This window comes from Paramisgurnus dabryanus, chromosome 1 (genome assembly GCF_030506205.2).
Source record: "Paramisgurnus dabryanus chromosome 1, PD_genome_1.1, whole genome shotgun sequence".
Taxonomy (NCBI): Eukaryota; Metazoa; Chordata; class Actinopteri; order Cypriniformes; family Cobitidae; genus Paramisgurnus; species Paramisgurnus dabryanus.
Window position 1 is genome coordinate 53,328,921 of NC_133337.1, and position 27,796 is coordinate 53,356,716.

The 27,796-nt window shown below is 38.1% G+C and overlaps 1 protein-coding gene across 20 annotated transcripts in view; it reads right to left on the bottom strand.

The window, feature by feature from the left end:
• Window positions 1-15,894: 15,894 nt before the first annotated feature.
• The window catches only part of nrxn1a (neurexin 1a), a 199,813-nt gene continuing 187,911 nt past the window's right edge, over window positions 15,895-27,796 (bottom strand). For 17 of the 20 annotated variants that reach the window (XM_065242302.2, XM_065242300.2, XM_065242293.2 and 14 more), the window contains 2 exons: window positions 21,081-21,162; window positions 15,895-17,808 (listed from right to left, as the gene is read on the bottom strand). In XM_065242302.2, the coding sequence (XP_065098374.1) occupies window positions 17,507-17,808; window positions 21,081-21,162 (384 nt within the window). In that variant the 3' untranslated portion in view covers window positions 15,895-17,506. The remainder of the gene's footprint in view (window positions 17,809-21,080; window positions 21,163-27,796) is intronic. The other 3 variants (XM_065242301.2, XM_073815599.1, XM_073815586.1) reach the window with 1 other exon arrangement.

The following is a 27,796-nucleotide window of genomic DNA, read 5'->3' on the forward strand; positions in this document are numbered from 1 at the left end:
AAGCTAAGCTTACATCTCAAATCAACAAAGAAATCTGACAGTAAGAGTATAACAAATTCTCAAATATTCTGAATAAGGTGTCTCAGCATGTAGTGTGACCTTCATTCCTGAGAGAGAGAGAGAGAGAGAGAGAGAGAGAGAGAGAGAGAGAGAGAGAGAGAGAGAGAGAGAGAGAGAGAGAGAGAGAGAGAGAGAGAGAGAGAGAGAGAGAGAGAGAGAGAGAGAGAGAGAGAGAGAGAGAGAGAGAGAGAGAGAGAGAGAGAGAGTTTCAGTTCCAGAGTTAAGAAAAAAAAAAACTTCAACACTGACCCTGTGTGCGTACGGTAACGTTAGTTGTCAAAAGCAACGCTACCAAAATATTCTTCTCGCACAGCAAACTGACATACTGACGTTTTTGGCTTCCTGCTTCCCATATATAGGGCTGCGCTGTGAACGTCCAAAATAATTGACAGGCAGAGGCATGTCAAAGCTTTCTGATTGGCTTAAAGAATCAGACTGCGGTTTACAGTCTTCAGCTGTCACAAACCAAGAGTGATATTTCTCGACACCTTCTTCAGTGATATCTTTAAGGTAATATTTACCGTTTACTAAATATTGGTGTATTTTATCGTAGCTCTAATGTTACTGTTTACTAAAAATGTCACACAAGTTTGTGATTTACACAATCATTGCACATATTTAAGATTAACATACTGTGTAAGAAAGTGATCACACTGTATTGTATACCATAGGTATTGCGAACACACATACATTTAAAGTCTCAAAGTGGAAGTGATATTTTGGTCTGTGATGATCAGTCAATTTTCATTTATACAGCCACATCTGATGGAATGCTTTTAAAATGGCCTATTGTGACATTCAAAATAAAAGCCCCATAGACTGATTTATAGGGGATGGAGCACAGTCATTACCCTCGCCTGCATTTCTCTCCATAAAAAACATGCTCACTGTGCACTAACAGCTCTTTAATTAGTCCTAGAAAAAAGTCAAGCTTAGTCCTCTGTATTCTATCAAACAGAAGCTCTTTCAAGGTAACACACTTAATGGAGTTACCTGCGTGTAAGAACGGATAAATAACAATAAAACAAACAAAATGGCCTTGGCTTTCTAACAGAAAGTAAAAAAAACCCTGAACCAATGAAATCTGACATGAATTGAAAAACTGCCCTTATAGTACTAAGCAAAAACCACTATGGTATCATTAGATTAGTTGTTTTTGCAATGGTACAATGACAATAAAAATTATTTCTAAGTGTCTTTTTTTAAATACAACCAGAAAATACTTTAATTTTGAATGCCAGAAAAAAAACACTTTAAAGTTTTAGTATTTAGTGTGATCAGATTTGAGGAATAGAACACACCTGCATGTGCTCTTAAACCTTAATGAAATGGAAACCTGATTTAGGACTTCAGTCTCCCCTTAAGAGTTTATAATGTGCTTAGTGCAGATTTCTGTTTTTGTCTTAATGAATAAAAAAAAAAAATCTATACAATCGTATGGCAATTAGTAAGTATTTTACAACGTGGCTAATTTGTATGAACATTTTTGTGCTCTCGTCCCGTGGCATTGGGTTTAGGGGCAGGTTAGAGGTGGGGTGTTATTATTGCTTTTCTAATAATCATACATTTTTGTATGATTTACTTTGTACAAATACTAGGGATACACCGATGCCACTTTTTTGGAATACGAGTACGAGTACTTGCATTTCAGTACTTGCCGATACTGAGTACTTAATAAAAAACATGATTTAAATTTACAGGTAACAGCTTTAGTCTTATAATTTAACAAAAAAACAAGGGACTAGTTTTCCAGTTTGTTGTAAACTCTGCCTCTTTGGTAGCCTAGAAATCTAGACGCACCCTAGCGGCCGCAAAATATATTTGCTGCCAGGGTTTAGTCTAGGCACTCACAATACACTTAACCGGTCCAAAAACCAAAATTTGGTCAGGCCAATCACATCGTGTGTAGCGTCTGTGGGGCGGGCTTAACATGATGACGACAGAGCTGCAACGGTTCCTACTTGAAAACAGAAAATGGCTGCTGCTGCTGCTGGCGAACAGCTTTCTTTTGAAGCGGCTTTGGCCGCGACTCTGGAGGACTTAGACTTATGTTTTTCTTTGAGAGAAGAGCAAATAAACCCTACTGAAGTCTTTTTTAAGCAAGAAAGATGTGTTTGGAGTTTTGCCGACTGGTTACGGTAACTACGTAACCTTCTTCGTTGCTCTGATCCGTCATAGCGCTATCCTATTGCGTGCAGAGGCATTTTGAGGGACAACCTTATATCCCGCCCCTTGCATTGAGCCGTTTGTGTGAAGAGTTGCCAGACCTTACATCTTGATGTAGGTCTGGCTAACCAGGCTACCTCCTTGGACAACACGAGGCATTAACCCCTTATACGCCGCTCAAACAAAGACATTTCTCAGACCGTGGTATTGATCCCTGGTATCGGGGGACTTTTAACGAGTACGAGTACTTTAGAAAATGTGGTATCGAGGCCGATACCCGATACCAGTATAGGTATCGATGCATCCCTAACATATACAAATGAATTATCGAGACTGTCCTGCAAAAAACCCGACCTAACAGTTTGTTTGTGCAAGCACCATATTACGATGTCAAGGTAAGTAAAAGTGATTAGTGCCCTCTAGTGCCCAGCAGCATATATACAACCTGTGGTTACATTTTAAAGGTGCCAAAGAATGCATTGAAATACTACACTCACCTAAAGGATTATTAGGAACACCTGTTTAATTTCTCATTAATGCAATTATGTTATCAACCAATCACATGGCAGTTACCAGTCATCCCCACTACAAATAGGTAAAAGAGGCTACAATTTGCACAAGCTCACCAAAATTGGACAGTTGAAGACTGGAAAAATGTTGCATGGTATGAACAGAATGAGAACATGGATCCATCATGCCTTGTTACCACTGTGCAGGCTGGTGGTGGTGGTGTAATGGTGTGGGGGATGTTTTTCACAATCAAAGATGACGTATCATTGCTTCTTCTGGCGGCAGTTTTTGAATCAGTTTACATCGGATCTGATATTAACAGCGAATTGTCCTCACGCAAATTGTCCTCTTTTATTCATATTAATCTTGGCAGTTTAAATAAAAAAATCAAAACCTGATTCATGTCATCAAGGCAAGATTATACCCCAATATATCATTTCATACTAGAGCCCGACCGATATATCGGCAGGCCGATATTAGGCATTTTCCAAACTATCGGTATCGGCATTCATAATGGCCGATAAATGAATATTTAAAAAAAAAACCGGACGAAACAACCTTCATTAGATTTCCTCACTATTGGTGTTTTTGACAGAGCGCTCTGAACCAGTAGCTGCTGGTCATAGATATGTATATAAAGGCTAGATGGCTCAAGGCGGAGTCAGCTGTGTCGTCACTTGGCGGCCATCTTAGGTCAGTGCTGCCATAGTGCTGCTCCCTGCTGCTGTGGACGGAAGGTGAGTGACATACGCCAACTAAAATGCTCGTAACTTGCTGAATTCTTGACGGATTTACAAACGGTTTGGTTTTTTACAAACGTTATTAACGTGGCTATAATTCTGGATGCTTTAACATGTTTCATGAATTTTTTATTTATTTTTAGTATACGTATTCAGTGTCATAGGTACATCTTTGACGTTTATAACAAACCAATCCGTTTGAAAATCGGTAAAAAATTAAGCAAGTTATGGTCATTTAAAAGTACCTGCATCATTAAAACTCAATGCTACGAGTGAGCGAGCGCCCTGTCCTAAGATGGCCGCCAAAATGCGGACGTTCCACTCAATTGGCCATCAGCGCGGACGAGCCATCTAGCCTTTATATACATATCTATGCTGCTGGTGGGGTCCAGATATAGGCGTCTAGCCACTGCCTGAGTCAAGTGATCAGCAATTTATATTTTGCTGTTGTTGTTATTTATCAGAACTAAGTCTTTTAAAACTGGTAACTTTATTTGGTTGTTGTTGTTTTTGTGTTTTTGTTCAAAGCCCTTTACGTTTCATATCTTAAGTTTGTATTTTTATACATTTTATGTATCAGAACTTTAATATATTTTAATGTTCCTCTGTTCTGTTGTGACAATAAAAGAAACAAGTTTCTTTTTAAAATGCATTATCATATTATTTTAGTTAAAACTCATAAAAAACTACAAATAACTAATGTTAGGGAAATCTGTTAATGTTTTGTTGCGCGTTTCTGAAATAAAAAGAATTAAAAGTATCGGCCGATATATCGGAATATCGGATTTTAAAACCAACAAACATTAATATCGGTATCTGCCTTCAAAATCCTTTATCGATCGGGCTCTATTTCATACCCTAATATATATTACGTTTCACCTGCTGCCCGTAGAGGCCCTAATTTAGTAAACGCATCTCTTTGTCGTATTTGGGGGAATGGACAAACAACTAAAACAATGGTTTGGAATGATCCAACTTGTAAAATACGTACAAATTCCTGTGCGATCAGGTTCGAAAATATATATGGATGGTCTTTAAAGCTAATTTTAAACAAAGCTGGTGGTGGCCTCAGACTTCTCCACAGTGCTGTCTATGTTTGTCATCTTAAACTAGACTCATTGTGCAGAATGTAATGTATAAAATCATTGCAGTGTCTGCTTCAATGAATCCTCTTCATCCATCTTACTGTTTTACTCACTTAAAAAAATTACAGTATCATCCGGTTTATCATCAACACAGAACAATTTCAAGATAGATGATGTTGTTGTTGAACAGCAGCTGACATATACGGGTGCGTTTGATTAAGTTTAAGATGGAGGGCGGGAACGAATCAACATTCCGACTGGCAATGCCGTTAACGCTAGTCCGGTTCTGGTATTTGCTGTTTTTAAACCGTATCACACTTGATCGGAGCAGTTAAGACAGCTCGTCCCGATAAGGATGTCAATCCCACTCCAATGCACTTCAACACAGCCACGCATGAAATATGACACCGCAATCTGTAATAACACAATATACAGAGCATTCAATTACAGCACTGCCATCATCAAGGTCCTTCTCTTCGAGCCAGCGGCCAGTATTTACACAAGTCTGCCTATAGCTGTCCCACCAGTGTTGAGTTATGACCCCCACCCTGTGCACCGTAGTACAGACGAATCTCAGACTCACATCCTCAAAGGTACACAATGCCTTTGTGCCAGAGCCCAACATACTGATAGCAACCATCTCACATTTAATTAAAAACACACAATTATTTCATAATGATTTATAGAGCTGTCAACAAGCTGGGAAAGAGATAGAGGAAGGAAGAAAACGTCTCATTTTTTTCTCTTGTTTTGACAGGGAAGGCGAAGCAAAGTCAATTGTTTTTTCCTCTCCTATAATCTACTGGGCTCTTAAAGAGACTACTGCGAAATGGTGAGCCACATCACACCGTGACCTGTCATTTGTATTCATTGTAGTTCAGAAGAAAATGTTTTGTTTTTTGAACTGCGGAAGAAAGATAAGACATGCTCGTCCTTGTGGCCCTAAGGAAATGACGAGTCAAAGAACATAATTATACAAAGAGAGGTTTTTTTTGTAAATTACACAGCTCTCATATCTCATATAAAAATATGGAAATAAAACTTGCAGAGAGGTTGACAGATCAATCTGGCTGAAGTGACATAGTTTAAAAAAGTCTATAACCATGCTTCAGATATAATCAAATTTCACACACATACTGTAAGCACAAACACACTCACACGCATGCACATCAACCGACCCTGAAAATGAAATATCACTGTGTTTTCACCATATCAGTAGTTCTCACATTTTGGCTTTTACGCAATAGTAGAATACAGTTTAAAGCGTTTACTAGGGTTTTGACGTGATTTCATACCACAAGATCTCGCGATACTGTAAAAAATTTGATATAAAATTCAACAAAAATTCTTGCCTAGGTATAAAGCTGCCTCACCATATCAGCATAAAGTTAAGGCTGTGGCAAGATTTTTCACAGTGCTTGCATTATATTGTTCTGTCTTTTACTGCATGTGCTATTTTGTTTGGCAGAGGTTCTGCCCGCCAGACCAGAGCCAATTTAGATTTTGTCGGAGCTATGAATAAAATAAATAAATTAATAAATATTTGTCTTATCTTATATAAGCAGGTAGATTGAGTAACTTAAGGCTAAAATAATTTTATGCATAAAAAACCTATATTTAAAAATCATGAATCCCCACTCTTTTGCTAATCTCAAAGTATTGCAGTACCAAGGTTTGCCGGTACCCCAGCACAAACGTAAAACTGCATATAAAGTCTGAGGTGTGTTGTGTATGACCTGATTTGATGTCTGTACAGTAAGTTCTTACATTCTTGCATAAAACCTAAAGTCAGTTTGACGTCAAAACCCGATATCGGGCTGACGTCAAAACCCAACGGCGGGCTGACGTCAAAACCCAACGTCTGCCTGACGTCAAAACCCAACGTCTGCCTGACATCAAAACCCAACGTCGGGCCGACGTCAAAACCCAACGTCAGGCTAACGTCAAAATCAAACGTCTGCCTGACGTCAAAACCCAACGTCGCGCTGACGTCAATACCCAACATCAGGCTAACGTCAAAATCAAACATCTGCCTGACGTCGAAACCCAACATCGGCTGACGTCAAAACCCAACATCAGGCTAACCTCAAAATCAAATGTCTGCCTGACGTCAAAACCCAACGTCGGCTGACGTCAAAACCCAACATCAGTTTAACGTCAAAATCAAACGTATGCCTGACGTCAAAACCCAACGTTGCGCTGACGCCAATACCCAACATCAGGCTAACGTCAAAATCAAACGTCTGCCTGACGTCAAAATCCAACTTCGGCTGACGTCAAAACCCAACATTAGTTTAACGTCAAAATCGAACGTCTGCCTGATGTTAAAAACACAACGTCACGCTGACGTCAAAATCAAATGTCTGCCTGACGTTAAAACCCAATGTCGCGCTGACGTCAAAACCCAACATCTGCCTGATGTCAAAACCCAACATCAGGCTAACGTCAAAATCAAACGTCTACCTGGCATCAAAACCCAACGGCAGCTGACGTCAAAACCCAACATCAGGCTAACGTCAAAATCAAACGTCTGCCAGATGTCAAAACCCAACGTCGCGCTGACGTCAAAACCCAACATCAGGCTAATGTCAAAATCAAACGTCTGCCTGACTTCAAAACCCAATGTCGCACTGACGTCAATACCCAACATCAGGCTAACGTCAAAATCAAACGTCTGCCTGACGTCAAAACCCAACGTCGGCTGACGTCAAAATCAAACGTCTGCCTGACTTCAAAACCCAACGTCGGGCTGACGTCAAAATCCAACTTCAGGCTAACGTCAAAATTAAACGTCTGCCTGACGTCAAAATCAAACGTCTGCCTGACGTCAAAACCCAACGTTGCGCTGACGTCAAAATTTAACTTCAGGCTAACGTCAAAATTAAACGTCTGCCTGATGTCAAAATCAAACGTCTGCCTGACGTCAAAACCCAACGTTGCGCTGACGTCAATACCCAACATCAGGCTTATGTCAAAATCAAACGTCTGCCTGACGTCAATACCCAACATCAGGCTAACGTCAAAATCAAACGTCTGCCTGATGTCAAAACCCAACATCAGTCTTACGTCAAAATCAAAGACCTGCCTGAAGTCAAAACACAACGTTGCGCTGACGTCAAAACCCAATGTCCGGCTGACGACCAGATGTAACTTCTGGCTGATGTCAAAACCCAACGTCGGCCTGACGTCAATGCTGTAACGTCGAGCAGAAGTTTCTTGCAGAAGCTGATGTTAAGCTAACTCTAACATAAGTCTTATTTATTTATAAAAATAACTGCTTAAAGAACAAAAACAACTGAAAGGACTGAAATTAAAATACACTAACTCTCAAAATACCCATTCAGCCATGAACTCAGAACACCCATTAAGTCTTTTGTCTAATGTGTGATGAACTAAATAATTTATCTATTTTTCTTCATTCTAAAATCATTTATTTATTACTTTGTTTGTAAGTTTGACACATTATTTGTATTAACTGCCCATAAAAATGATATTCTTTCAGCTAAAAATCTTTACTGTTCAAAGAAAAGATGCCATCTTCTACATTTTGGATGGTTTGAGGATGAGTAAATTAACAGCAGATTTACATTTTTTTTTTAGTAAACTATTCCCTTAACCCCAACTGGGCTTGATGATACACCAAAGCGATACAAATTAACATGAAAACTCAACTCTGTGAAGGCAAAGTATTTTTTTACCACATAAAGTAAAATAAGTCCTGCATGAAAAATAAAGCATTGGTTATGGCATAGCTTGCAATAAGACTTGGCTTGCACCATAACGCACAGCATTTGTTGATTGCTTTGATTAATATTTTTTATGCTTTTATTTGATTTAATAAAAAAATAAAATAACTTCTGTCTTTATTACTTTTACGATAAACGGGTTTGTGACTGGTTTGGGTCATCATAAGATCTAATATCTGTCTGTTTTACTGATGCAGTGACCAGCTGAAAAAATATCCAATGATGCTTCTCTCTCATCAGATGTATACAGTCATCCGTTAGGTTATCTGTCATTTTCGTCAGATAGCAGATGCAGCATTTCATAAATCTTGCTCACCGCTGAGAGAATTCACATTTATCGAACACAAAAATCTTTGCACCAGCACCTAAAAATAGTTCGAATTTCACATAAGGTTAGTAAACAGAGGTTTTCTTTGAATGGGGGAAACATTCATTAAGGTTTGAACCATTCTTGCTATATTTCAACATCATTTATGTGTATCTCAGTATGTAGGATAGTGAAATGTCTACCATGCACATGTATGAACAGACCTAACTGGCTCAGGTTTAGCTTTGGCAGTGAGTGTAAAAATGACCTAGAAAAGTGATTCCTAGCAGTCCCTCAAGTCAAAGCATGCCCCCCGGCATTGTACCCAATTAACTAAAACCATGTCAAATTAGAGCTATGATAAACTGTGTGTTTTGCAAATTCCCTTGTTAGCTATTTGGCCCTTGTTCCTTAATTGATGGAAATGCTGACTGCTGGCACCACATGGAATTGTATAACAATTTTGTCCCAACAGGTTTTTTTTCAAAGACTCATTATGTCCCTTCCACCTTTCAATCTTTCATTATTAAGCCAATCAGGTATTCAAGGTTTCTACCGAGATAATGGTTAAATTGAGTAATAAAAACCACCTGCTGGCATTAAACATTATAACATTTACCGGGCTGCAATTCCAGCAGTGGCGGTGGTTTGGAAACGTTTGATAAGAATGCATTGTAGTTATGAGCTTTATTTCACTGGATCCAAGTTACACAGAGTCGAGTCAGAGACAATACTGTAAAAAAGGGTCAAAAAGGGACCAAACCAGATGTTGGGTTAAATTAACACAGAAAATTGACCCAACAATGGGTTAAAACAACCCAGCGCACCCCATTTCGTCAATATTTGACGACACTTGACCATTCGTCAATATGTGACGCGGAGGGTATACCTTTCGCGTCATTTTTTGACGAACTGGGGACTTCAATACTATTACGTCCGTTGCATTCTCTTCTCCTATTTTCTTACCAATTTCGCGTCGGTTTAGGGTTAGATTTACATAATGACATCCCTACCCAAACCTAACTCTAACCCCAACGCCAGGTGACAACTGTTTCTAACCCCAACGCCAGGTGACAACTGTTTAATTTCGCGTACACTGTTTAATTTCGCGTACACGGTTTAATTTTGCGTAATCTAACCCTAAACCGACGCGAAATTGGTAAGAAAATAGGAGAAGAGAATGCAACGGACGTAATAGTATTGAAGTCCCCAGTTCGTCAAAAAATGACGCGAAAGGTATACCCTCCGCGTCACATATTGACGAATGGTCAAGTGTCGTCAAATATTGACGAAATGGGGTGAGACTGTGTTAACCTAATGGGTTGGGAGCAACCCTTTTTGACCTAGCGCTGCTGAAAATAACTTATTGCTTATATGCAATATACTTGATTCCTATTTTTTCGCCTTTGTATATACATGATGCTTAGAATATGAATCCTTGAAAGATACAGACTTTTCATTTTCTCAGGACAAATAGTGTTTGCAAAATCTAGGTTGAAAGCAAATACAATTCGAGCTGTAATTTCCGAATTCTTGGGTGCTTTGGGAAATTTGTCTGCTCATAGATCAGCAGAGGAATAAGGTCTATGTGTTATATAAGTCCATCATCCTGCTTATTAAATATAGATGTGTGTTTATCCTGAAAAAACATCTCTGATTTTCCTGAGCCCATCTAAAAAAAGTTCTGCACGTATACAGTGTAAGGATCCATTTACCCATTTTCATTTCAACACAGAAGTAATTCTTAGTATGGTCTTTCATAATCTCATATTTGCATGTAAACCATGTACAGTGTAAAAGTAATGATCTGATACCATGCATATATTGGAAAGCACACAATATGGTTTGCAGGGTTAAAATGTCCTACAGAACAAAGCCCTAGTTTGATTAATCCAATAATTTCATGTATTTTTGCATACTGAATGGAAATTAGACCTTTAAGTCCATTTATGGACCTGGAAACATATGGGAAACTGCCTCTCCGTTATGAAAAAATATCTCTTTAATTGAATATATTTTTAGACTCAGGTAATGAGAGCCATTCATTAAACAAAGCCCACTGCAGGAAAGATTTTTCATGCTACCATTTACAGAATGGTAATAAACTGTCACACTGTTTAAATCATGTTCATATGTCATTTTGATTTAAGAGATTGAGAGCAACAACAGGTTGAGGACAACAGAAGCGGGTGTTAGATTTGAGGTGTTATGTCGCTAAATCAATGACATTACACCTTCAAGGTTAAAACCTCATGATTAATGATAACTGTGAAAGATGCAGACCAAATTCCTTTGGTTCTGTATTAAAAAACATCCATTTTGGAGCCCACAGCTTCTTACGACTTGCATCTTTTTTTGACAACAGAATATCATCTACATATATTCAATCACATTTCTCCTGTTCTTCCAACTATGATTTGACAATTAAATAAAAGCGTCGCAAAGATGATTTTCTCAAGGCCATGACAAACCTCCAGCCCAGCTGCCCCTCCCTCTCACACTCCCTCTGCAAAGCGTGTTGAAATGAGGCCTGATGAAAAGTCTATGGCGAGTGTGAATAATTCATGAATCATAAATTACAGCGCATGCCTCCCTGTAGGGGCGGTTATTTCACACCAGCTGTTCTGTTGCCTCCTCCTGTGCGGAAAATTAAAGAGAGTTGCTGTCCTGAACTATCCACCGCCCTGACCGAACCCTCCGCTGCCCATCTCTGCCAGGGAGCTTTTATCATAACATCTTATTCTTCAAAAGGAACTTAACAGTGTGTGTTTTCTTTGTTATGTTGGATCGATGGCCTCATTTCATATCAACACACAGCATGAGTGGCCCCTTAAGATTTCCTGGGAAGAATTTATGTAAGGAACGTACTTACTGTTTGGATCAAAGAAGCAAAGCTTATGTTTAATAACAGAGCATTATACTGAAAATAGCAAATGACAAAAAAATATGGAAAATATCTGAGGTTATGAATAAATGATGATTTAAAGAGATTTTTGACAGTAGAAATGGTAAAATACATATTGGTACCAAATGTATACTGTACCTTATGGTGTTTTTCCATTGCATAGTACCTCGCGGTTTGGGTCGGGTCAGGTTACTTTTGTGAGTTGCAGTACCCGATACTTTTTTTTAGTACCACCTCGGTCAGGGTTCCAAGCGACTCGAGCTGATACCAAAACGCAAAAACACTGTAGATTACTAATTGGTCTGAGAAAATCGTCACTACCAGCGTCATCGCTATGATGTAAAAGATTAGCTTTACCTTCATGCTAGCTTGCGCTGTCTTGAGTAAACCTGTTTTAATCTTTGCTTTGCTGTAAGTTCCCAAACTCCCTTTTAGCGATGAAAAACATCCACAGGTTTGTGATTTAGAAAAAAAGTTATTTTTTTCAGTTTGTGGCGGCACATTCACGACGCGCACGTCCGCATATATGCTTAAATGCAACTTAAATGAGGCTCAGCGGAGCGCATCGACCAACGCCATGGGTGTTTGTACAGAAACTGTCATGTGAGACAGAAGTAGTGATAAACGCGATGTGCAAACATCTATTTGTGGTGGTCAATTTGAATTTTGTGGCAGGAATTTTGAGAAATAAATGAATGTATGGGAATGTACAACGACGCTCTCACATGATGTCACAGCAGTAGGCAGCACAAATATAACCAAACGCCTATAATCCCTAACCAAAAGCTAAAAGCTAAAGGTTAACCAAGCTAAAATCTTGTTTGACTTCATGTGGCAGTGCTAGAACTTACAGCCGGATGATGTCAAAGTACCGCAAGAGTGAGACAAAATAAGACTTTGTATGATTTATCGATCATTCTCGTGGTACTTTGATGTCATCCGTCTGTCAGCTCTTGCGGTGCCGCATGAAGTCAAACAAGCCTAAAGTGAGGTGAGCTGACCCGACCTGACCAAAACCAAACCTTGGGGTACTATGCAATGGAAAAGTGCCGTAAATGCTTACCTTTTTACTTGGCTCATTGGAATGTTTGATTCTGATTGGACAGTGGCGATGTTTGCAGATCTGTTATTCTCAGATAACAATTGCTCAAAACTAATAGCACACGATAACCCGGATGTTGCTAAATATTTTTGAAACTGACAGTTACTCTTACACAAAAAAATATATAAATATGTCTTTTAATAATATATATGACTTTATATTTACAAATGATTAAACCAAATAGTGTGTTCGTGACATTTAAACGTCTTGTCTTATCTTAAAACCGAAAGTAAACAGGTTTTTCATGCGAAAGGTATGGAGTCATTTAAAAAAAAAATGCAATTATGAGGTAAATGGCAGTGTACTATTCGGGATAATGCACAGGCAGCTGGTTGTTATTGCAAATAAGCTGTGTTGAGTCCTGATCACACTATCGGAGCTTATTTCTGCGATACCAACGGGTTGCCTATACGTTATACTATTCCTTGCTTAAAGGGACATTCCACTTTTTTTTAAATTAGCAAATTTTCCAGCTCCCCTAGAGTTAAACATTTGATTCTTACTGTTTTGGAATCCATTCAGCCGATCTCCAAGTCTGGCGCTAGCACTTTTAGCATAGATAAGCAAAATCCATTGAATCTGATTAGACCATTAGCATTGCACAAAAAAAATAACCAGAGAGTTTCATTATTTTTCCTACTTAAAACTTGACTCTTCTGTAGTTACATTGTGTACTAAGACCGACTGAAAATTAAAGGTTGTGATTTTCTAGGCAGATATGGCTATGAACTATACTCTCAAACTGGCGTAATAATCAGTGACTTTGCTGCTGTAACATGGCTGCAGCAGGCGTAGTAATATTACGCACTGCCTGAAAACAGTCCCATTGACTACTTTTAATGGCAGGGAACCAGAGGTGTAAAGTACTTGAGTAATTTTACTTGATTACTGTACTTAAGTATTATTTTTGGGGATTTTTACTTTACTTGAGTACAATTTAAAATCAGTACTTTTACTTTTACTTCATTACATTTTTTAAGAAAAAAAAGTACTTTTTACTCCTTACAATTTTATTTACAGTCAAAAAGTACTTATTTTTTAGAGATCAGTTTATTCTATTTTCCCTTATTCTTACCAAACCAATTGAATTGTGCTGACGGCCAGTTATTTATTTTCCTTGGCCGAGAAACAGCGTGCCACTCCCTGAAATTCATAGGGTCGTAGCTCAGGCACCTTCAGTCCGGGGTGTTCGCCCTTCGGGTCCCTTTTCTTACCCGAGTGGGCCTTTTCAACGAGCCAACCCCCGACTCTCTAACCCTTTCTGTAGCCGACGGTCTCCTGAATTTCAATCGTCCGTGGCTCGGTCGCTTTAAGTCCTAGGCATTCGCCCTTGGCGTCCCTTATCCTACCTAAGAGGGCCTTTCAAACGAACCAACCCTGACGCTCTAACCCTTTCCCCGGCTGAGATACAGCAGTCATTCCCCTGATTTTCCCACGACTGTAGCTTGGATGCCTTTGGGTCGCTTATACCCGAGGGGACTTAAGGTGCCCGAGCTACAGACGTGGAAAAAATCGGGGAAAGGACCACCATATCTCGGCCGGGGAAAGGGCTAGAGACTCGTGGGTGGCTTGTTGTAAAGGCCCTCTTGGGTAGAATAAGGGACCTGAAGGGCGAACGCCCTGGACTTAAGGTACCTGAGCTAAGGCCAAGGAAAAATCCGGGAAGGGTTGACCATATCTCGGCCCGAGAAAGGGCTAGAGACTCGCGAGTGGGCTCGTCGGATAAAGATTTTTTTGCTTCTTTGAAACCGACAACACATTAAGCCAGCAAAGAGTTGGATGGATATCTGGCCTGAGTTTCAGACACCAGGAAGTCTCTGCTCACATTCCCTGCTATTTGCAGCCTCTCTATCAAGACTAAGACCTTGTTCACGCTGTCCGTCCAAATCTGATTTTGTTGCATGTCTGACTGGACAGACTCACTGTCCACATTGTGTATCACAACTGTTTAGATCCGATCTGTGCGTCCTGTTGGGTTTTGCAATTTTCTGGATTATCTGCACTGTTTCTATGGCAGTGACGTCACACTGGCACAACAATCGTGTTTACATTTTACGTGACGCAACAACATGACGTAACCGAAAAGCTACAAAAATACGATCAGAGCGGTCAGACTTAAATGTATTTCTGGAAATGTGATTTGAAAAGTATTTCAAACCACCTCTGGATATAGCTTGAAGCAGAAAAGAAAAAACAGATTTCATGTGGTTTTTAGCCGTTCACACATTCTAAATGTGATTGGGTTCCAATCGAATATGCACCAAAATCAGATTTGGACTGACAGTGTTAACAAGAACTAATACAACTCTTTCTGCACTGGCTGTCTGTGAGATGCTTGATACTCAATTTTGAAAATCAGCTTCTGCTTTAGTTAAATTCGAGTAGCATGTTGCATACTGAAATTAGGTCGTTTTATATTTTGATAATGAAATACAATTAAATACAAACAGTTGTAAAGCAGGATAAAAACCTGCATGTGGTGCATTCACTTCATGTTTTTAGAGATTAAAAGGTTAAACAAGAATCTCTAGTTTAAATTTTTCCTGTTACTTTTACTTTTTTAATACTCAAGTACAATTTTAATGTGGTACTTTTTACTTTTACTCAAGTATAATTCTGGCCAGATACTTTTACTTTTAATTGAGTAAAATTTACACTCAGTACTTGTACTTTCACTTGAGTAACATTTTTGAGTACTTTTTACACCTCTGCAGGGAACTATTTTCAGGCACTGCGTAATATCACTACGCCTGCTGCAGCCATGTTACAGCAGCAAAGTCCTTGATTATTACGCCAGAATGAGAGTATAGTTCCTAACCATATCTGGCTAGAAAATCGCAACTTTAAATTTTCTGTTGGTCTTAGTACACGATGTAACCACAGAAGAGTCAAGTTTTAAATAGGAAAAAAAAATCTAAACTCTTTGGTGATTTTTTTAGTTTGATGCTAATGGTCTAATCCGATCAATGGATTGTGCTAAGCTATGCTAAAAGTGCTAGCGCCAGACTCGGAGATCGGCTGAATGGATTCCAAAACAGTAAGAATCAAATGTTTAACTCTAGGTGAGCTGAAAAATTAGCATATTTGCAAAAAAAGTGGAGTGTCCCTTTAAAGGGTACTGCCCCAGTGAAAACCCAAGACCATTTTTTCCAAATAATCATAACAGCTGCTAATGAAATGTAGCGTTTCCAAAATAATGCATTCTGTTGTTTTCTTGTTTTCTTTGGAGCATTACATGTATGAAAAAAAAGAAATTAAGGACAAATGCTTCCATAGGTCTTAATATTTTATTGATTCATTTGATTTTTCAAAACTATTTTTTCATAATAAATCTTCACTTTGAGGTCATCAAAGAATTGTCACAATAAAAACAAAAGAAGGTATTATAGAAAAATTTTACACAAATAAAAAACACACAAAAAACAAAAAGCAAACATTTTATTCAGAATGTCATATATTTTATACCTCTTGTACATCTCACACAGTACAAGATAGCAGAGATAAGATTGTTTGCAAACACTTCTGAAGGGTTGTTTTTATATCTTTGTTGTGATATTATCCAATGCCTGAAATTTTGGGGACTGAATTCATTAGTGTTACTTTGAGATTATGATATCGTCTCCCAGCAGATCTGAGTTCTAAATACCATGCATAATTTGTTTGGTCACTAAGACAAGCAAGAAAATATTGCTTAAACAGTCCAAAATCTTAGTTCGTTGTCCCATTTCTGCTCGCTTTCCCAAAACGTATACTCTTGTGTTTTCATGTTGACACAACGGCAAACACAAAAGAAAGAAAAGAAAAGAAATGAAAAGAAAGAGGAAAAGGAAGGAGTATGTCCAAAATAACTGATGTTGAAGATGCACATAAAAGAGGGAAAACAAAATCTTCATAGCTAATGGCAGAAACGGCTCTATCGCTATAGCAACACATCAACATTTAATTGTCTGTTTTTCATTGTTTTCGCCTTTGTTTTTTCTAAAAAAAAAAAAAGTTTGAAGAGCAGGTATACTGTAGTTGGCATCATCTATATAACAGGCTATAAAACACCACTTCAGCCACAGTCCAGAGAGCACACAGATAGTCTTTGCACCGTATATAAACATGTAATAAGATACTTTACGTGCATGGAGTTTTTCTCAATCTATCCCATACGGCCATGGCAATCCTCCTCATCACCAGCGTAATCTGTCATCGTTCTGACAAACATACAAACAGAAGAAAATCCAACAACCTTTACACTTGGATTGATATTTAAGGCCTCCGCAACTCTCTTTGACAGCAAGATCTTTGTCCAGGGCGAACGGAAATCAGTTTCATTTCTCATTCAGTCTTGCAATACTGCCATCAGAAATGGGAGTCAAATACTTTGGCTGATTCAACAATCATAGGTAGCATCTCATTGTAAGTCCTTCTTCCTTATCCATCCCGTCAAACGAATGTTTGCAGATGTTTTTCTGGCTTTAGAGGGAAAATGTTCTGGCAACACATATACAGGCAACATAATATGAAATACATTTAAATCTAACCAGTGGCCGTGTCTGTCAGCAATACACTTCTTCAAGGCTGACTTGGTCCAATCCCCCTCATCCACAGTTGGCTACACAGAGCCTTTCCAAATATCGGGTTCCTCCGCAGTCCGTTCTCTGCTTTGATTTCGTTTTGTACACACTTCTCAGCTGGGTCAAGTTCTTGTGTGCTTGGTTATAAAGTATATTTCGTCATTGTTAGTAACAGTATATCACGTCTTAGGTAAAGCTAAGACAGTTTTCAATCTTTTTTTCTCAATTACTATACACAAGTTGATCTCCCCTCCCCTTTTATGTGTGAGTTCGGAGCATTGGATCTGTGGATGGGATTATAAGGGGGAGGGATGTCTGTAAGATCAGACATAGTACTCTTTGTCCTTGTTTTTCTTATCCTTTTTATTTTTGGGAACGCAGATTGGTTTTTCTTTGACCGCCGCTCCGTTGGGCTGCGTGGCTGAATTGCTGATATAGTTGCGACTCTCGTCCACGTGGTACGAGCCCTCGTCGCGATTTCGGTATTTGTACATGGCGTACAGTAGGATTAATATGCACAGGGCGGCGGCCGCGACAATGCCCACGACCATCCCCGTAGTGCTGCTGGACTCCCGGATCACCTCCGGGCTGGGGTAACCCTTCGCTTCGGGCAGCGGAGGGTGGGCTGTGGATACACAAGAGGGAAAAGAGAAAAAGAGAGTATTCATTAAAGCTACAGGGATATTCAAGTACCACTATCTCTTAGGGATGCCTATAATAGATTAAGAAACTCAAAGTAGAGTTTCGTAAAAGCCCGATACTGTGATTTCAATATCCCAGCCAGTTAATAGTATTATTCATGTAACGAGAAATGGGCTACTTGGACGTGGAATGAAATAATGTGTGGAAGAGTAACTGAAGGAACAGGAGAGAGACACGAAAATCAATATTTCTCCGCCAAATTGATTCCTCTACTGACGAGATCAGATATCCTGCTGAGAAACAGCTCTAGAGTCACTTCTGTAAACAGGACATAAGGCAAACTAATGATACTCAACCTTAAATGCGGCAATCCGCTGCTTCTCTCCAGATGTTTACTATAGGCCTGTGCAAACATACATCTAGATAAGCGTGTGATCAGAATTGATATGCTGCGTTTTTTCCATGAGGCCCGACCAGCGACTGAACTCCATTTTCTGGCTATTTATGATGTGTTGTGTCGGCATTCAGCATGGTGTAGTTTGTTGAGATTTATGTGTGTCCGTGAGGGGACTGTAACTGTGAGGCAGGGCATAATTGCTGTATCAGACACCTGTAACGAAGCCGTTTGCAGCTTAGGTCCGACTCGCTGCAACCCGCAGGTGCAGGAAATGAGACGATGACAGAGTACAGCAGGGAATTATGAATAGCGACCTCCTCAAAACCATCCGTTTTTAGAACTGTCGCATGCTACAAGACACGCGCGCCTGTTATAGGTCTCTGGGCAACATTGCATGCATCTGCTTCCTATGTTTGTTTCGGTGTTAATTAGTAATGTTGCATTTCGATTCGTCAGCATGTTTTTCGTTGCATGTCACGGTCACGTATAACATGACCACTGCCCAGGCGCAGTAAAGCCAGCTGAAGGACTGGGTTAACCTTTGTGCTTCATTTTTCATGTCAAAAGCGGTTTGTGCAGTTGACTGAGTAACCAGGATGCACCCGCTGAGTGGAGAAATGGAAAAGCTGTACACGCTATGTTAGCATGCTCACTGGCCTTTTCCAGCAATATACCTCCTATAAAATTTACCGGGTCTCTTTAACCTGCACGCAATAAATCAACGTCTAAATCAGAAAGGATTGGGGGTAAATTTACACAAAAAATATATACAGTAACTGTGCAAAAGTCTTAGGCCACCACCACCAGACTTTAATGTCCAAATGTCACCAAAGTTTTAATGTCCATCCATATTTATTTTTCAATTTATTTATTAAGATACAATAAGTGGAAATATATATAAAAAAAGTATATATGAAGAGTTTCTTTGCTAAACGAGATAACTCCGTTTTTAACATTTTTGTCAAAACATGTTTATTATTATGTTATAATGTTTTGTTTTATGGTGCTACTTAGCTGAATTTTTTAAGTTATAAAGGTTTAAATCAAAACAAACCAACTGCAGTTGAATTGATATTAATTGGAATGCACAACCAAAAAACAAGATTTCTGTAAAATAAAGAAAACGTTATCTCGTTTTGCAACGAAACTCTTCATATATATATATATATATATATATATATATATATATATATATATATATATATATATATATATATATATATAATATATAATTGTTTCTCAGTCTCTTTATTAGAATACATTATATATATATATATATATATATATATATATATATATATATATATATATAATATATAATTGTTTCTCAGTCTCTTTATTAGAATACATTATATATATATATATATATATATATATATATATATATATATATATATATATATATAATGTATTCTAATAAAGAGACTGAGAAACAATTATATATTATTATATATATTACACTATAACATTGCAAAAACAACAAATCTAATTTAGGCATGGTGGCATAAGACTTTGCACAGAACTGTATATATAATTCTATTAAATTATATTATAATATGAGACCTAGTCTCTCATCATCTAATTTTGGGATTAGGATCATTAAAGTTTGATTCAAATCTTTGACATGACCTTACTCAGTCAATATCAAGGTTATATTTTCACACAATGATTTAATGCAAAAAACTGTGAATTAAGATGGATTTTCCCAGACTGGGTCACAGTTATGCTTTAAGCAAGGTAATTGGTCAAAAAAACAACAACAACTCTGTGGCAAAACAGGCGAGCCAGCAATAACACAACAGCAACACGAAATTGTTGTGCAAAAATGTGATGACAGGCACAGTTTTGTTGAATGCAATATTGTTATTTAATAACTCCCTCTGTGCCAAAAAGAAAATTAAAATTCTCAGTATATTTACAGCATAGGAACTGTAAAATAGGGTAAATAATACAATGTGACATAATGGGGTATTAATGTCTGTTTAAAGATACATTAAACTTTAATTTTAGCACACGCTGTGAACATTTCAGTATAATCAGCATGCATACGGAAAATGAGAAGGAAAGCAACAAAGCGGCTCAGGTAACACGGTTCCCAGACCTGGCACGGCACTACAAATTGAAAACCAATAAAAGCTATCCCTCCAGTGTTCATCTGGGTTTCTGTCTTAACCATCTGTGCCAAGCGACAGCTGATGTTGTCTGTCACTTGGTTTCCAATTCGGTGGAATCGGGAAGCCACCCTCACACGATTACTCATTGGAACAAAATCAAATTTCGTATATTGAACATTATATATAGACGAGCGCAGGATTTTTGGAATTTGAGAAACATTGCATCTTATATGAATAATCTCTCAATTTCCACAAAGAAAACTATAAAAGAGTCATAAAAAAGATGTGTTTTAGGATATTGCAGTACATTGCTAGTATAGGAGAACAGCCAATCAGAACACACCCTGTTTGTTACAATTATAAACTTGTTTTTTCCGCTTTAAAGGGCAAAAACGAATAGCTTGGTGCTAAAATTACATTAACATTGCATTTGGCAGATGCTTTTATCACAATATTTCTCTGAATGTTTTAATTTTTCTTTTGTAAAAGCATTTGCATTGGGTGAAATTATGCAATTTGGTATTTTTGGAATGCATTTCAACATTTTTTTTTTACATTTTAAGTATTTTACACTATTGCTACTGCATTTGTTCAATCTGATGACTTTCAATTTGATATTACAATTTATTAGACATACAGCAATAAACTGCAGTACAATAATCATGTTATGTTTATACTGAAAAGGAATCAAGGAGTGATTTGAAAACTGAACAATGAAGATAATATAAAAGAAAGATGACTAACCTAACCCACCTGAACTTGGGTCGCAAGGGTCAATATCCTCATCATCGCTGGGACACTCGGCTGATGCCACCAGAAGGTCATCCTGTACCAGAGAGACAGAGAGAAGAGAAGGTTGATCAAAACACCTTGTGGCATCATTACAGTTTTATTGGGCTGCTGTATCATCTAAGGCCTCATGCTGAGAGAAAGAGAGAGAGAAAGGGGGAGGGAGAGCGATAGAGACAGACAGAGAAGAAAATGTCCTTATGGACTGTCACTGACAACTCTCACAGGTGCTTAAAGCTCTGAGTCACAGACACGATCAAAGGTGTCCTAACTGTCAAGGGTCGCAACTTTTCGTGGAAAGCGACCATTTCTCTGGATTATAACGTGTCAAATCAACTTATAGTACAGTCTGGAGAGACTTCCACATCAAGGTGGTTCAAAATATCGATCAGAGCAACACACACACACAAAAGATTTCAATCCCTTGGCGAATACAATTTTGCCAGCACTTGATGTATAAAGACGGTCACACAGAAACATGTGGTATGGGAACATCAAATCCTCTCGCATTCTTCCCACCGGGAAATAATCTTATCAAACGTGCCTTTTAATCTGTAATAAAACCATAGGCAGCAAATCTGCACAGAAGCTGTATCAATGACAACGGCACACACAACACCACATGCTACAAGAAACCTTGCCTCTGCTCCAGTGATGGTTCCAAAAGGAAAGAAAGCCATGTCGAGATTTCACGGTTCGAATTCAAAAGATGCTATCCGACCGTACGTCTCGCCGCAAAAGATTTCTCCATCAACTATGCGAAAAGGCAGCGAGCTTCACTTCCTCACGGCACAACGGCAAAAATCCAATCTGACGACGTCGCTTTGGTGGCATCCATGTAGCGCTAGTCTTCACACCTCTATCTCTCTTTCTGCAATTAGCCAGAGCGCGTACGCGTTCGCCAGCTGGCCAAACGTGTACATGCGAGTGTGTTTGTCCCAATGGAAATGTAGGACTGGCTGAGTGTCTACGTGTGCGAGCAGGGAGGAGAGACATCGATTTGTCTCTGTGCGCTCGCACGGTCTGCCCACAGGCTGCGGGGCAATGCCCACGCCAATCAGGACCTTTCACCATCATCACAGTCTGCAGACCACATGAACAGAACCGAGAAAAAGGGTGTGGGAGTGCACCCTGCACAGTTGTTTTAAAGTGGTTGCCATAACCACATGGTTGCCATTTTCCTTGCAGCGATATCTGTTCAACTCCCAGCTCTCAAACAGCCTGCAAGTAGGTCAGCGCGAGTGAATTATTTAGATCCCTGACGTTACAGTGCCGGTTGCCGCTGGAAGGCTGGGAGATGTGGAGGTAATGCGTTGAAGCGGGATTGCACTACAGAGCCTTCGCTTAAGGCCGGTAGCAAATTTTGGAGATGGGAAAAATAATAACATACAAAAAAAGGGATTCTATGAGCCAAGGGCTACTGATACGTCTCGTTCCCTAAAAATGATGCTGGTTCTTACTGTACACTAGAGTAGATGGTTGACTGGTCAGAACCATCCTGTGTTTACACTGACTCGAGGGTCGAATGATGACGTAACATAACTGTACAGTACTACGTAACTTAATACGTAGAGCATTGCAGTCTTTGTTTGCTTTGTTTTGAAAACATATTTTAACATCTAACATTCGTTCTGACATTTGATGCAACCGTAAATTTAAAATAAAGACAAAATAAGAGATTGCAAACATTTCTTAATGTCAAAAATTATTATGTAGTATATAAAGATGTTTAATGCATCCAATGCCCATAAGTAATAAACCCATTTTAACCAGTTCTGACCATATGGTTATATCTTTGAAGGCATTTGATGAAGGATAAGAAGAAATGGCATGTTCTAAAAAAATGCATGGCCAAGTTTTCTCTTTGGGCGTAACTATAAAGATAACAAGATGTTCGTGTATGAGAAATTTTAGTATAGAATACAACCATCAGTCTTGAAGAGGACAAAATTGAATATAACATTGACTACTTTTACATGCACCCTCATAATTCGATTATAATCGGATTTTGGCAATATTGCAATTACATTTTGCCTTAGGTAAACACAATACTTTGATTAAAAATCATGCAATTAAGCTCATAATCGCAGCAAGCATAATCATATTAAAACAGATGACCGATTTTAATCGCAATGCACGGCCATGTAACATCTTTAATCGCATCTACAGTATAGACGGTTTCATCAGACGCATGTGCGTTGTCGCGGTTACATGTCTGGTCAGAACTTTACTTCCGGTATCTGTTTGTTTAATGGTCTGAATAGTGGCTAAAATGAACTCTGGAACAAATACCTTGTCGAAAATAAATGTTTTAGTTTCCTAAAGACAAATGGGAGGAGGCGGTCATGCATCATGATGGGAGGTTTGGCAGCCGATTTGTTAACATTCTATACATTATATAGTACACATTTTACACAGCAACGTTGGCTCACACTGCAAAAAATACTTTTTTACTTAGTATTTTTGTCTTGTTTTCAGTAGAAATATCTAAACATTCTTAAATTAAGATGCTTTTTCATGAGCAAAATGACCTAAGAAAATAAGTCTAGTTTATAGACAAAAAAATAAACAATTTAAGTAAATTTAAACTGCCAATGGGGTAAGCAAAAAAATCTTGAACCTTTTTCTTAAACACTAAATTCAAGAAAAATTTGCTTACCCCATTGGCAGATTTTTTTGCTTGTTTTATGCACAAAATCAATTAAATTAGATATTTTTGGTTTCAAAACTAGACCTATTTTATTGGGGTTTTTTGTTCATCAAGAAAAAACACCTTAATTTAAGAATTTTTTGATATTTTTACTGAAAACAAGACAAAAAAAACTACGAATTTTTGTTCTTAAAAATAATTTTTTGCAATGTAAGTTTTTTATACGCTTTTGCTATGATTCGAACTAAGGTCTACTTGTTGTTTATTTTGCTTGTAATTAGAAATAAACTACTCTAAAAGGACTTTGCTGTTATTGATTCTTAGCGGAGTTTACAGGAAGTTATGTGTGTTCCACGAAAGCCGTTTGTTTATGTTATTACAGCTGAAACCGTCTATACCGCACTTACTGAAGTGCGCATGTATTTTTGTCACTCGCCTTAAGCGCAAATTTGTTTGACATTAGGACATTTCCCCTGAACTCAAGACCACTCGCTGTCAGCAGTTTGCCTTCATTCAGAAACAGCTTAAATACTGTGAAAGCAGCGTATAAAACAGGCATAATTACAGGCATTTTCATAATATTTATGTCTTCATTAAGGCACGGAATAACGAAATGCGTCCATAGGAACCTGCTTGTCATTTAACATAAGTAAATTAAAGCAGTGGACAGTAACACACCTGTATGTGAGTTCATCATTTGTGCTGTGCATTAGGCTATGTGTGAATTATACAGTAAGCACAATCATTAGCAAATAATCAGAAAATCAAATCTGCATTTAAACAGAAGTGAAGAGTTTTGCTGCTGTCATCTAAACATCTTACTGCGATTAAGTCAACATGATCTCATGGGAAGTCATGTTATAGTCACGCAAGATTTGATCAGTTTATTCATGTCCATGGCACGAAATTCAGCTTTTTTATGTGCCTTGAGCCCGAATGTCTTTTTCGTGGCACTCGCACAAATTTCTATGAATAGTTTCTTGTGTCCGTGGCACGACTTTATTTTTCGTGTGATTTTATGTATTGTTTCCCCCTATTTTTAAAACATTGTCGCTTGGGGTTGGAGTTAGATTTGGGGTTAGGATGTACTTTTATGTATTGGTTTCTCCATGTTTTTATTCCGGTTTTAAAACAATGGTAATAAGAAAAAAAGGAAAAAACTGAGAAAACAATACATAAAATTAAACGAAAGTTGTGCAACGCACATGAGTGTCACGAAAAAGACATTTGTGCTCAAGAAACGAAGAAAAGCTAAATTTCGTGCCATGGACATGAATAAATTGATCAAATTTTGCATGACTATAACACGACTTCCCATGAGATCAGTCTGGATTAAGTCCTTACTCTGATTATTGGACATAACACGTTCTTGGTGTGCATGTAAACGTGGTAATTGTTAACAATGTTATCGAAATAAATCTTAGAATGAGCTAAAAATATGATTACAGATAGCACTAACCTCGAATAAAAAGGAAACAAAAAGTATACGGTTTTAATATAACAAAGAATAATTATAATAATATTGTGACCCAGATATCCGTATAATGTTTCTCTGAAACTGAAACTGTCTGCTTAAATCTCACAAGTGATGATCCCCAAGCGATCACCGTTGTGCCTTTGAGCAAACCACCAAACCCAAAGTTCTACCACAGTGATTGTCCTTGTCGATTGTAATAAATGTAAGTTTATTGTAAGTCACTTTGGCATCAGCTAAATGCCATCATGACAGGCAGCAAGCTCCACCCAAATCCTCGTTAAGACCTTCATCTGAATTCCTTTCACACAGCTGAACGCCTCGAACTATCCTTATGTTTTCCTCTCTCTTTCCCCTTTTGGAAATACTGCCCCTAAGCAAAGTGTCAAAACTCAAATCGAAATGCTCAGATGTGGTGTTACGCAAGCACCCGAGCGTGAGGCTGTTTTCTGCATCCAGAAAAGTCACGTATGACTAACGCCGAGCCTTTAGCATCCATCTGCCTGAGACTGCCATTCTCCTCCATCCACTGCCCACTCAACAGCTGTGCTGAGGCGGATGAGGACAGAATCGGCCTACATCATGACTGTCTGTTTTCTTCCTATTAAATAACAACAGTACAGTGTGTTAAAAACGGTGTGTGTGTGCAATCACAGCATCATTTGCATTGCTTCTGCACACACACACAGTATCAGACTCCCTGTTTGCTTGCTCTTAATTATTGCACTGCAAACAGACACAACAAGAGATGTGACATGGCGCCAAAATGGGCGGGGGAGCAGAGAAAGCGAGAGAGATAAGACAGCATTCGGCTCACCTGTGAACACAGAGGGAAAACCAGCTGGGCTATAATGAGAAAGGAGTTACCTCAAGGCACACACACACTCACAACACACACTTTTCCAGCTCCGCCTTCATCCAATCCTCTCCAATTACCTCACAGCTGCCAGGCTGATCTACAGAAACACAGGCTAAGGGCAGGACCACACCGAGGCCTGGTATTAAGATGCGTTTCGGTTGATCTGATCACAAGTGTACGAGAGAGACACATTCATGTTTACACCTGGTGTTTTAATTTGTCTCTTTTGTCCACTTTCTGTCCTGATTACTTTGAGCGTATGGTCTACAAGCGAGTCATTTAAATGAAATCATGGGATTAAATTTGACGCGCACTAATATTATGTGTGAGTTCGCTGCTTGCGTTGTTAATAAACATGCTACATAACGTTTTAAGGGCTTTCTCTGATATTTTTGCAAAATGAAGCAAACTGAAAGAGGCATTTAAGTGATTTTTGCATAAAACAAGCAAAAAAAAATTTTTTTAACATTTTTCTTAAACACTAAATGCAAGAAAAATTCTAGAAAAACTAGCTTAACTCATTTGCTTGTTTTATGCACAAAACCACTTAAATTTGATATTTTTGGTCTAAAAACTAGACTTATTTTCATGGGTCGTTTTGCTCATCCAGAAAAAGCATCTTGATTTAAGAATTTTTTGATATTTTTACTGAAAACAAGACAAAAATACTGAGAATTTTTTTCTTGAAAATAATTTTTTGCAGTATTCATTAAACGAAACAATGTTATTTATGTATATATTTTTAAAATGTATATATATATATATATTAGGGTTGTGACAATTAATCGGGCAAATGCGCGTTTTCTCAATGAATGAATTTGAATGAATTACGGTGAAATGCAGCCACATCCAAAAGCCAGGGGGCGCTCTCGCTTAGAATCACCATTTGTGCCATAGAAGAAGTAGTATACCAAACACTATTCCAGGAAATGTCTAAAGGAATATTTATATCGCTGTTCTTCAGATTGTTTCAGGTATTTTCATGATAATAAAAAATATTTTAAATGATTGTGTTTGACGAGTGTTGCTTTTGTTAAATGCACGTTATAAACGAGTCAAACTTGTAGTGATTTTAGATTGATAAGGACTTCCTACTGATCACGGAGCCGTAGTACATGCACAAGCTGTGCATGAAACACTGAATCGGAGTCTTACGATTCAGAATCTATTTTAGACAGGTCTTTTTAATGGGAGAGCGATGCATCGATGCACATCCCTAATATATATATATATATATATATATATATATATATATATATATATATATATATATATATATATATATATATATAATATAAAATCTAAATAACTATATTTTCATGTAAATTTCTCTTAAAAACCAACATATCCTCCAACCCATACCACTGTTTTGGTCATTTGTCCATTCCCTCAAATACGACCAATAGAGGCGCTTATTAAATTAGCGCCTCTAGCGGCCACAGGTGAAACGTTATATATTAGGGTATGGAATTATACTTTGGGGTATAATTTAGCTGTAATGACATGCATTTGGATATGATTTTCAGTTTAAACTGCCAGGATTAATTGTATTGTACATTACACTATTCAAGCATTAAGAGCAAATAATGTACCCATTTATTTATTATATGATATAAAACACAGGATACAAAACAAATCACAACTTTTTTCAAAAAGTAATTAAAATATTCCACGTGTACCGAGGCCAA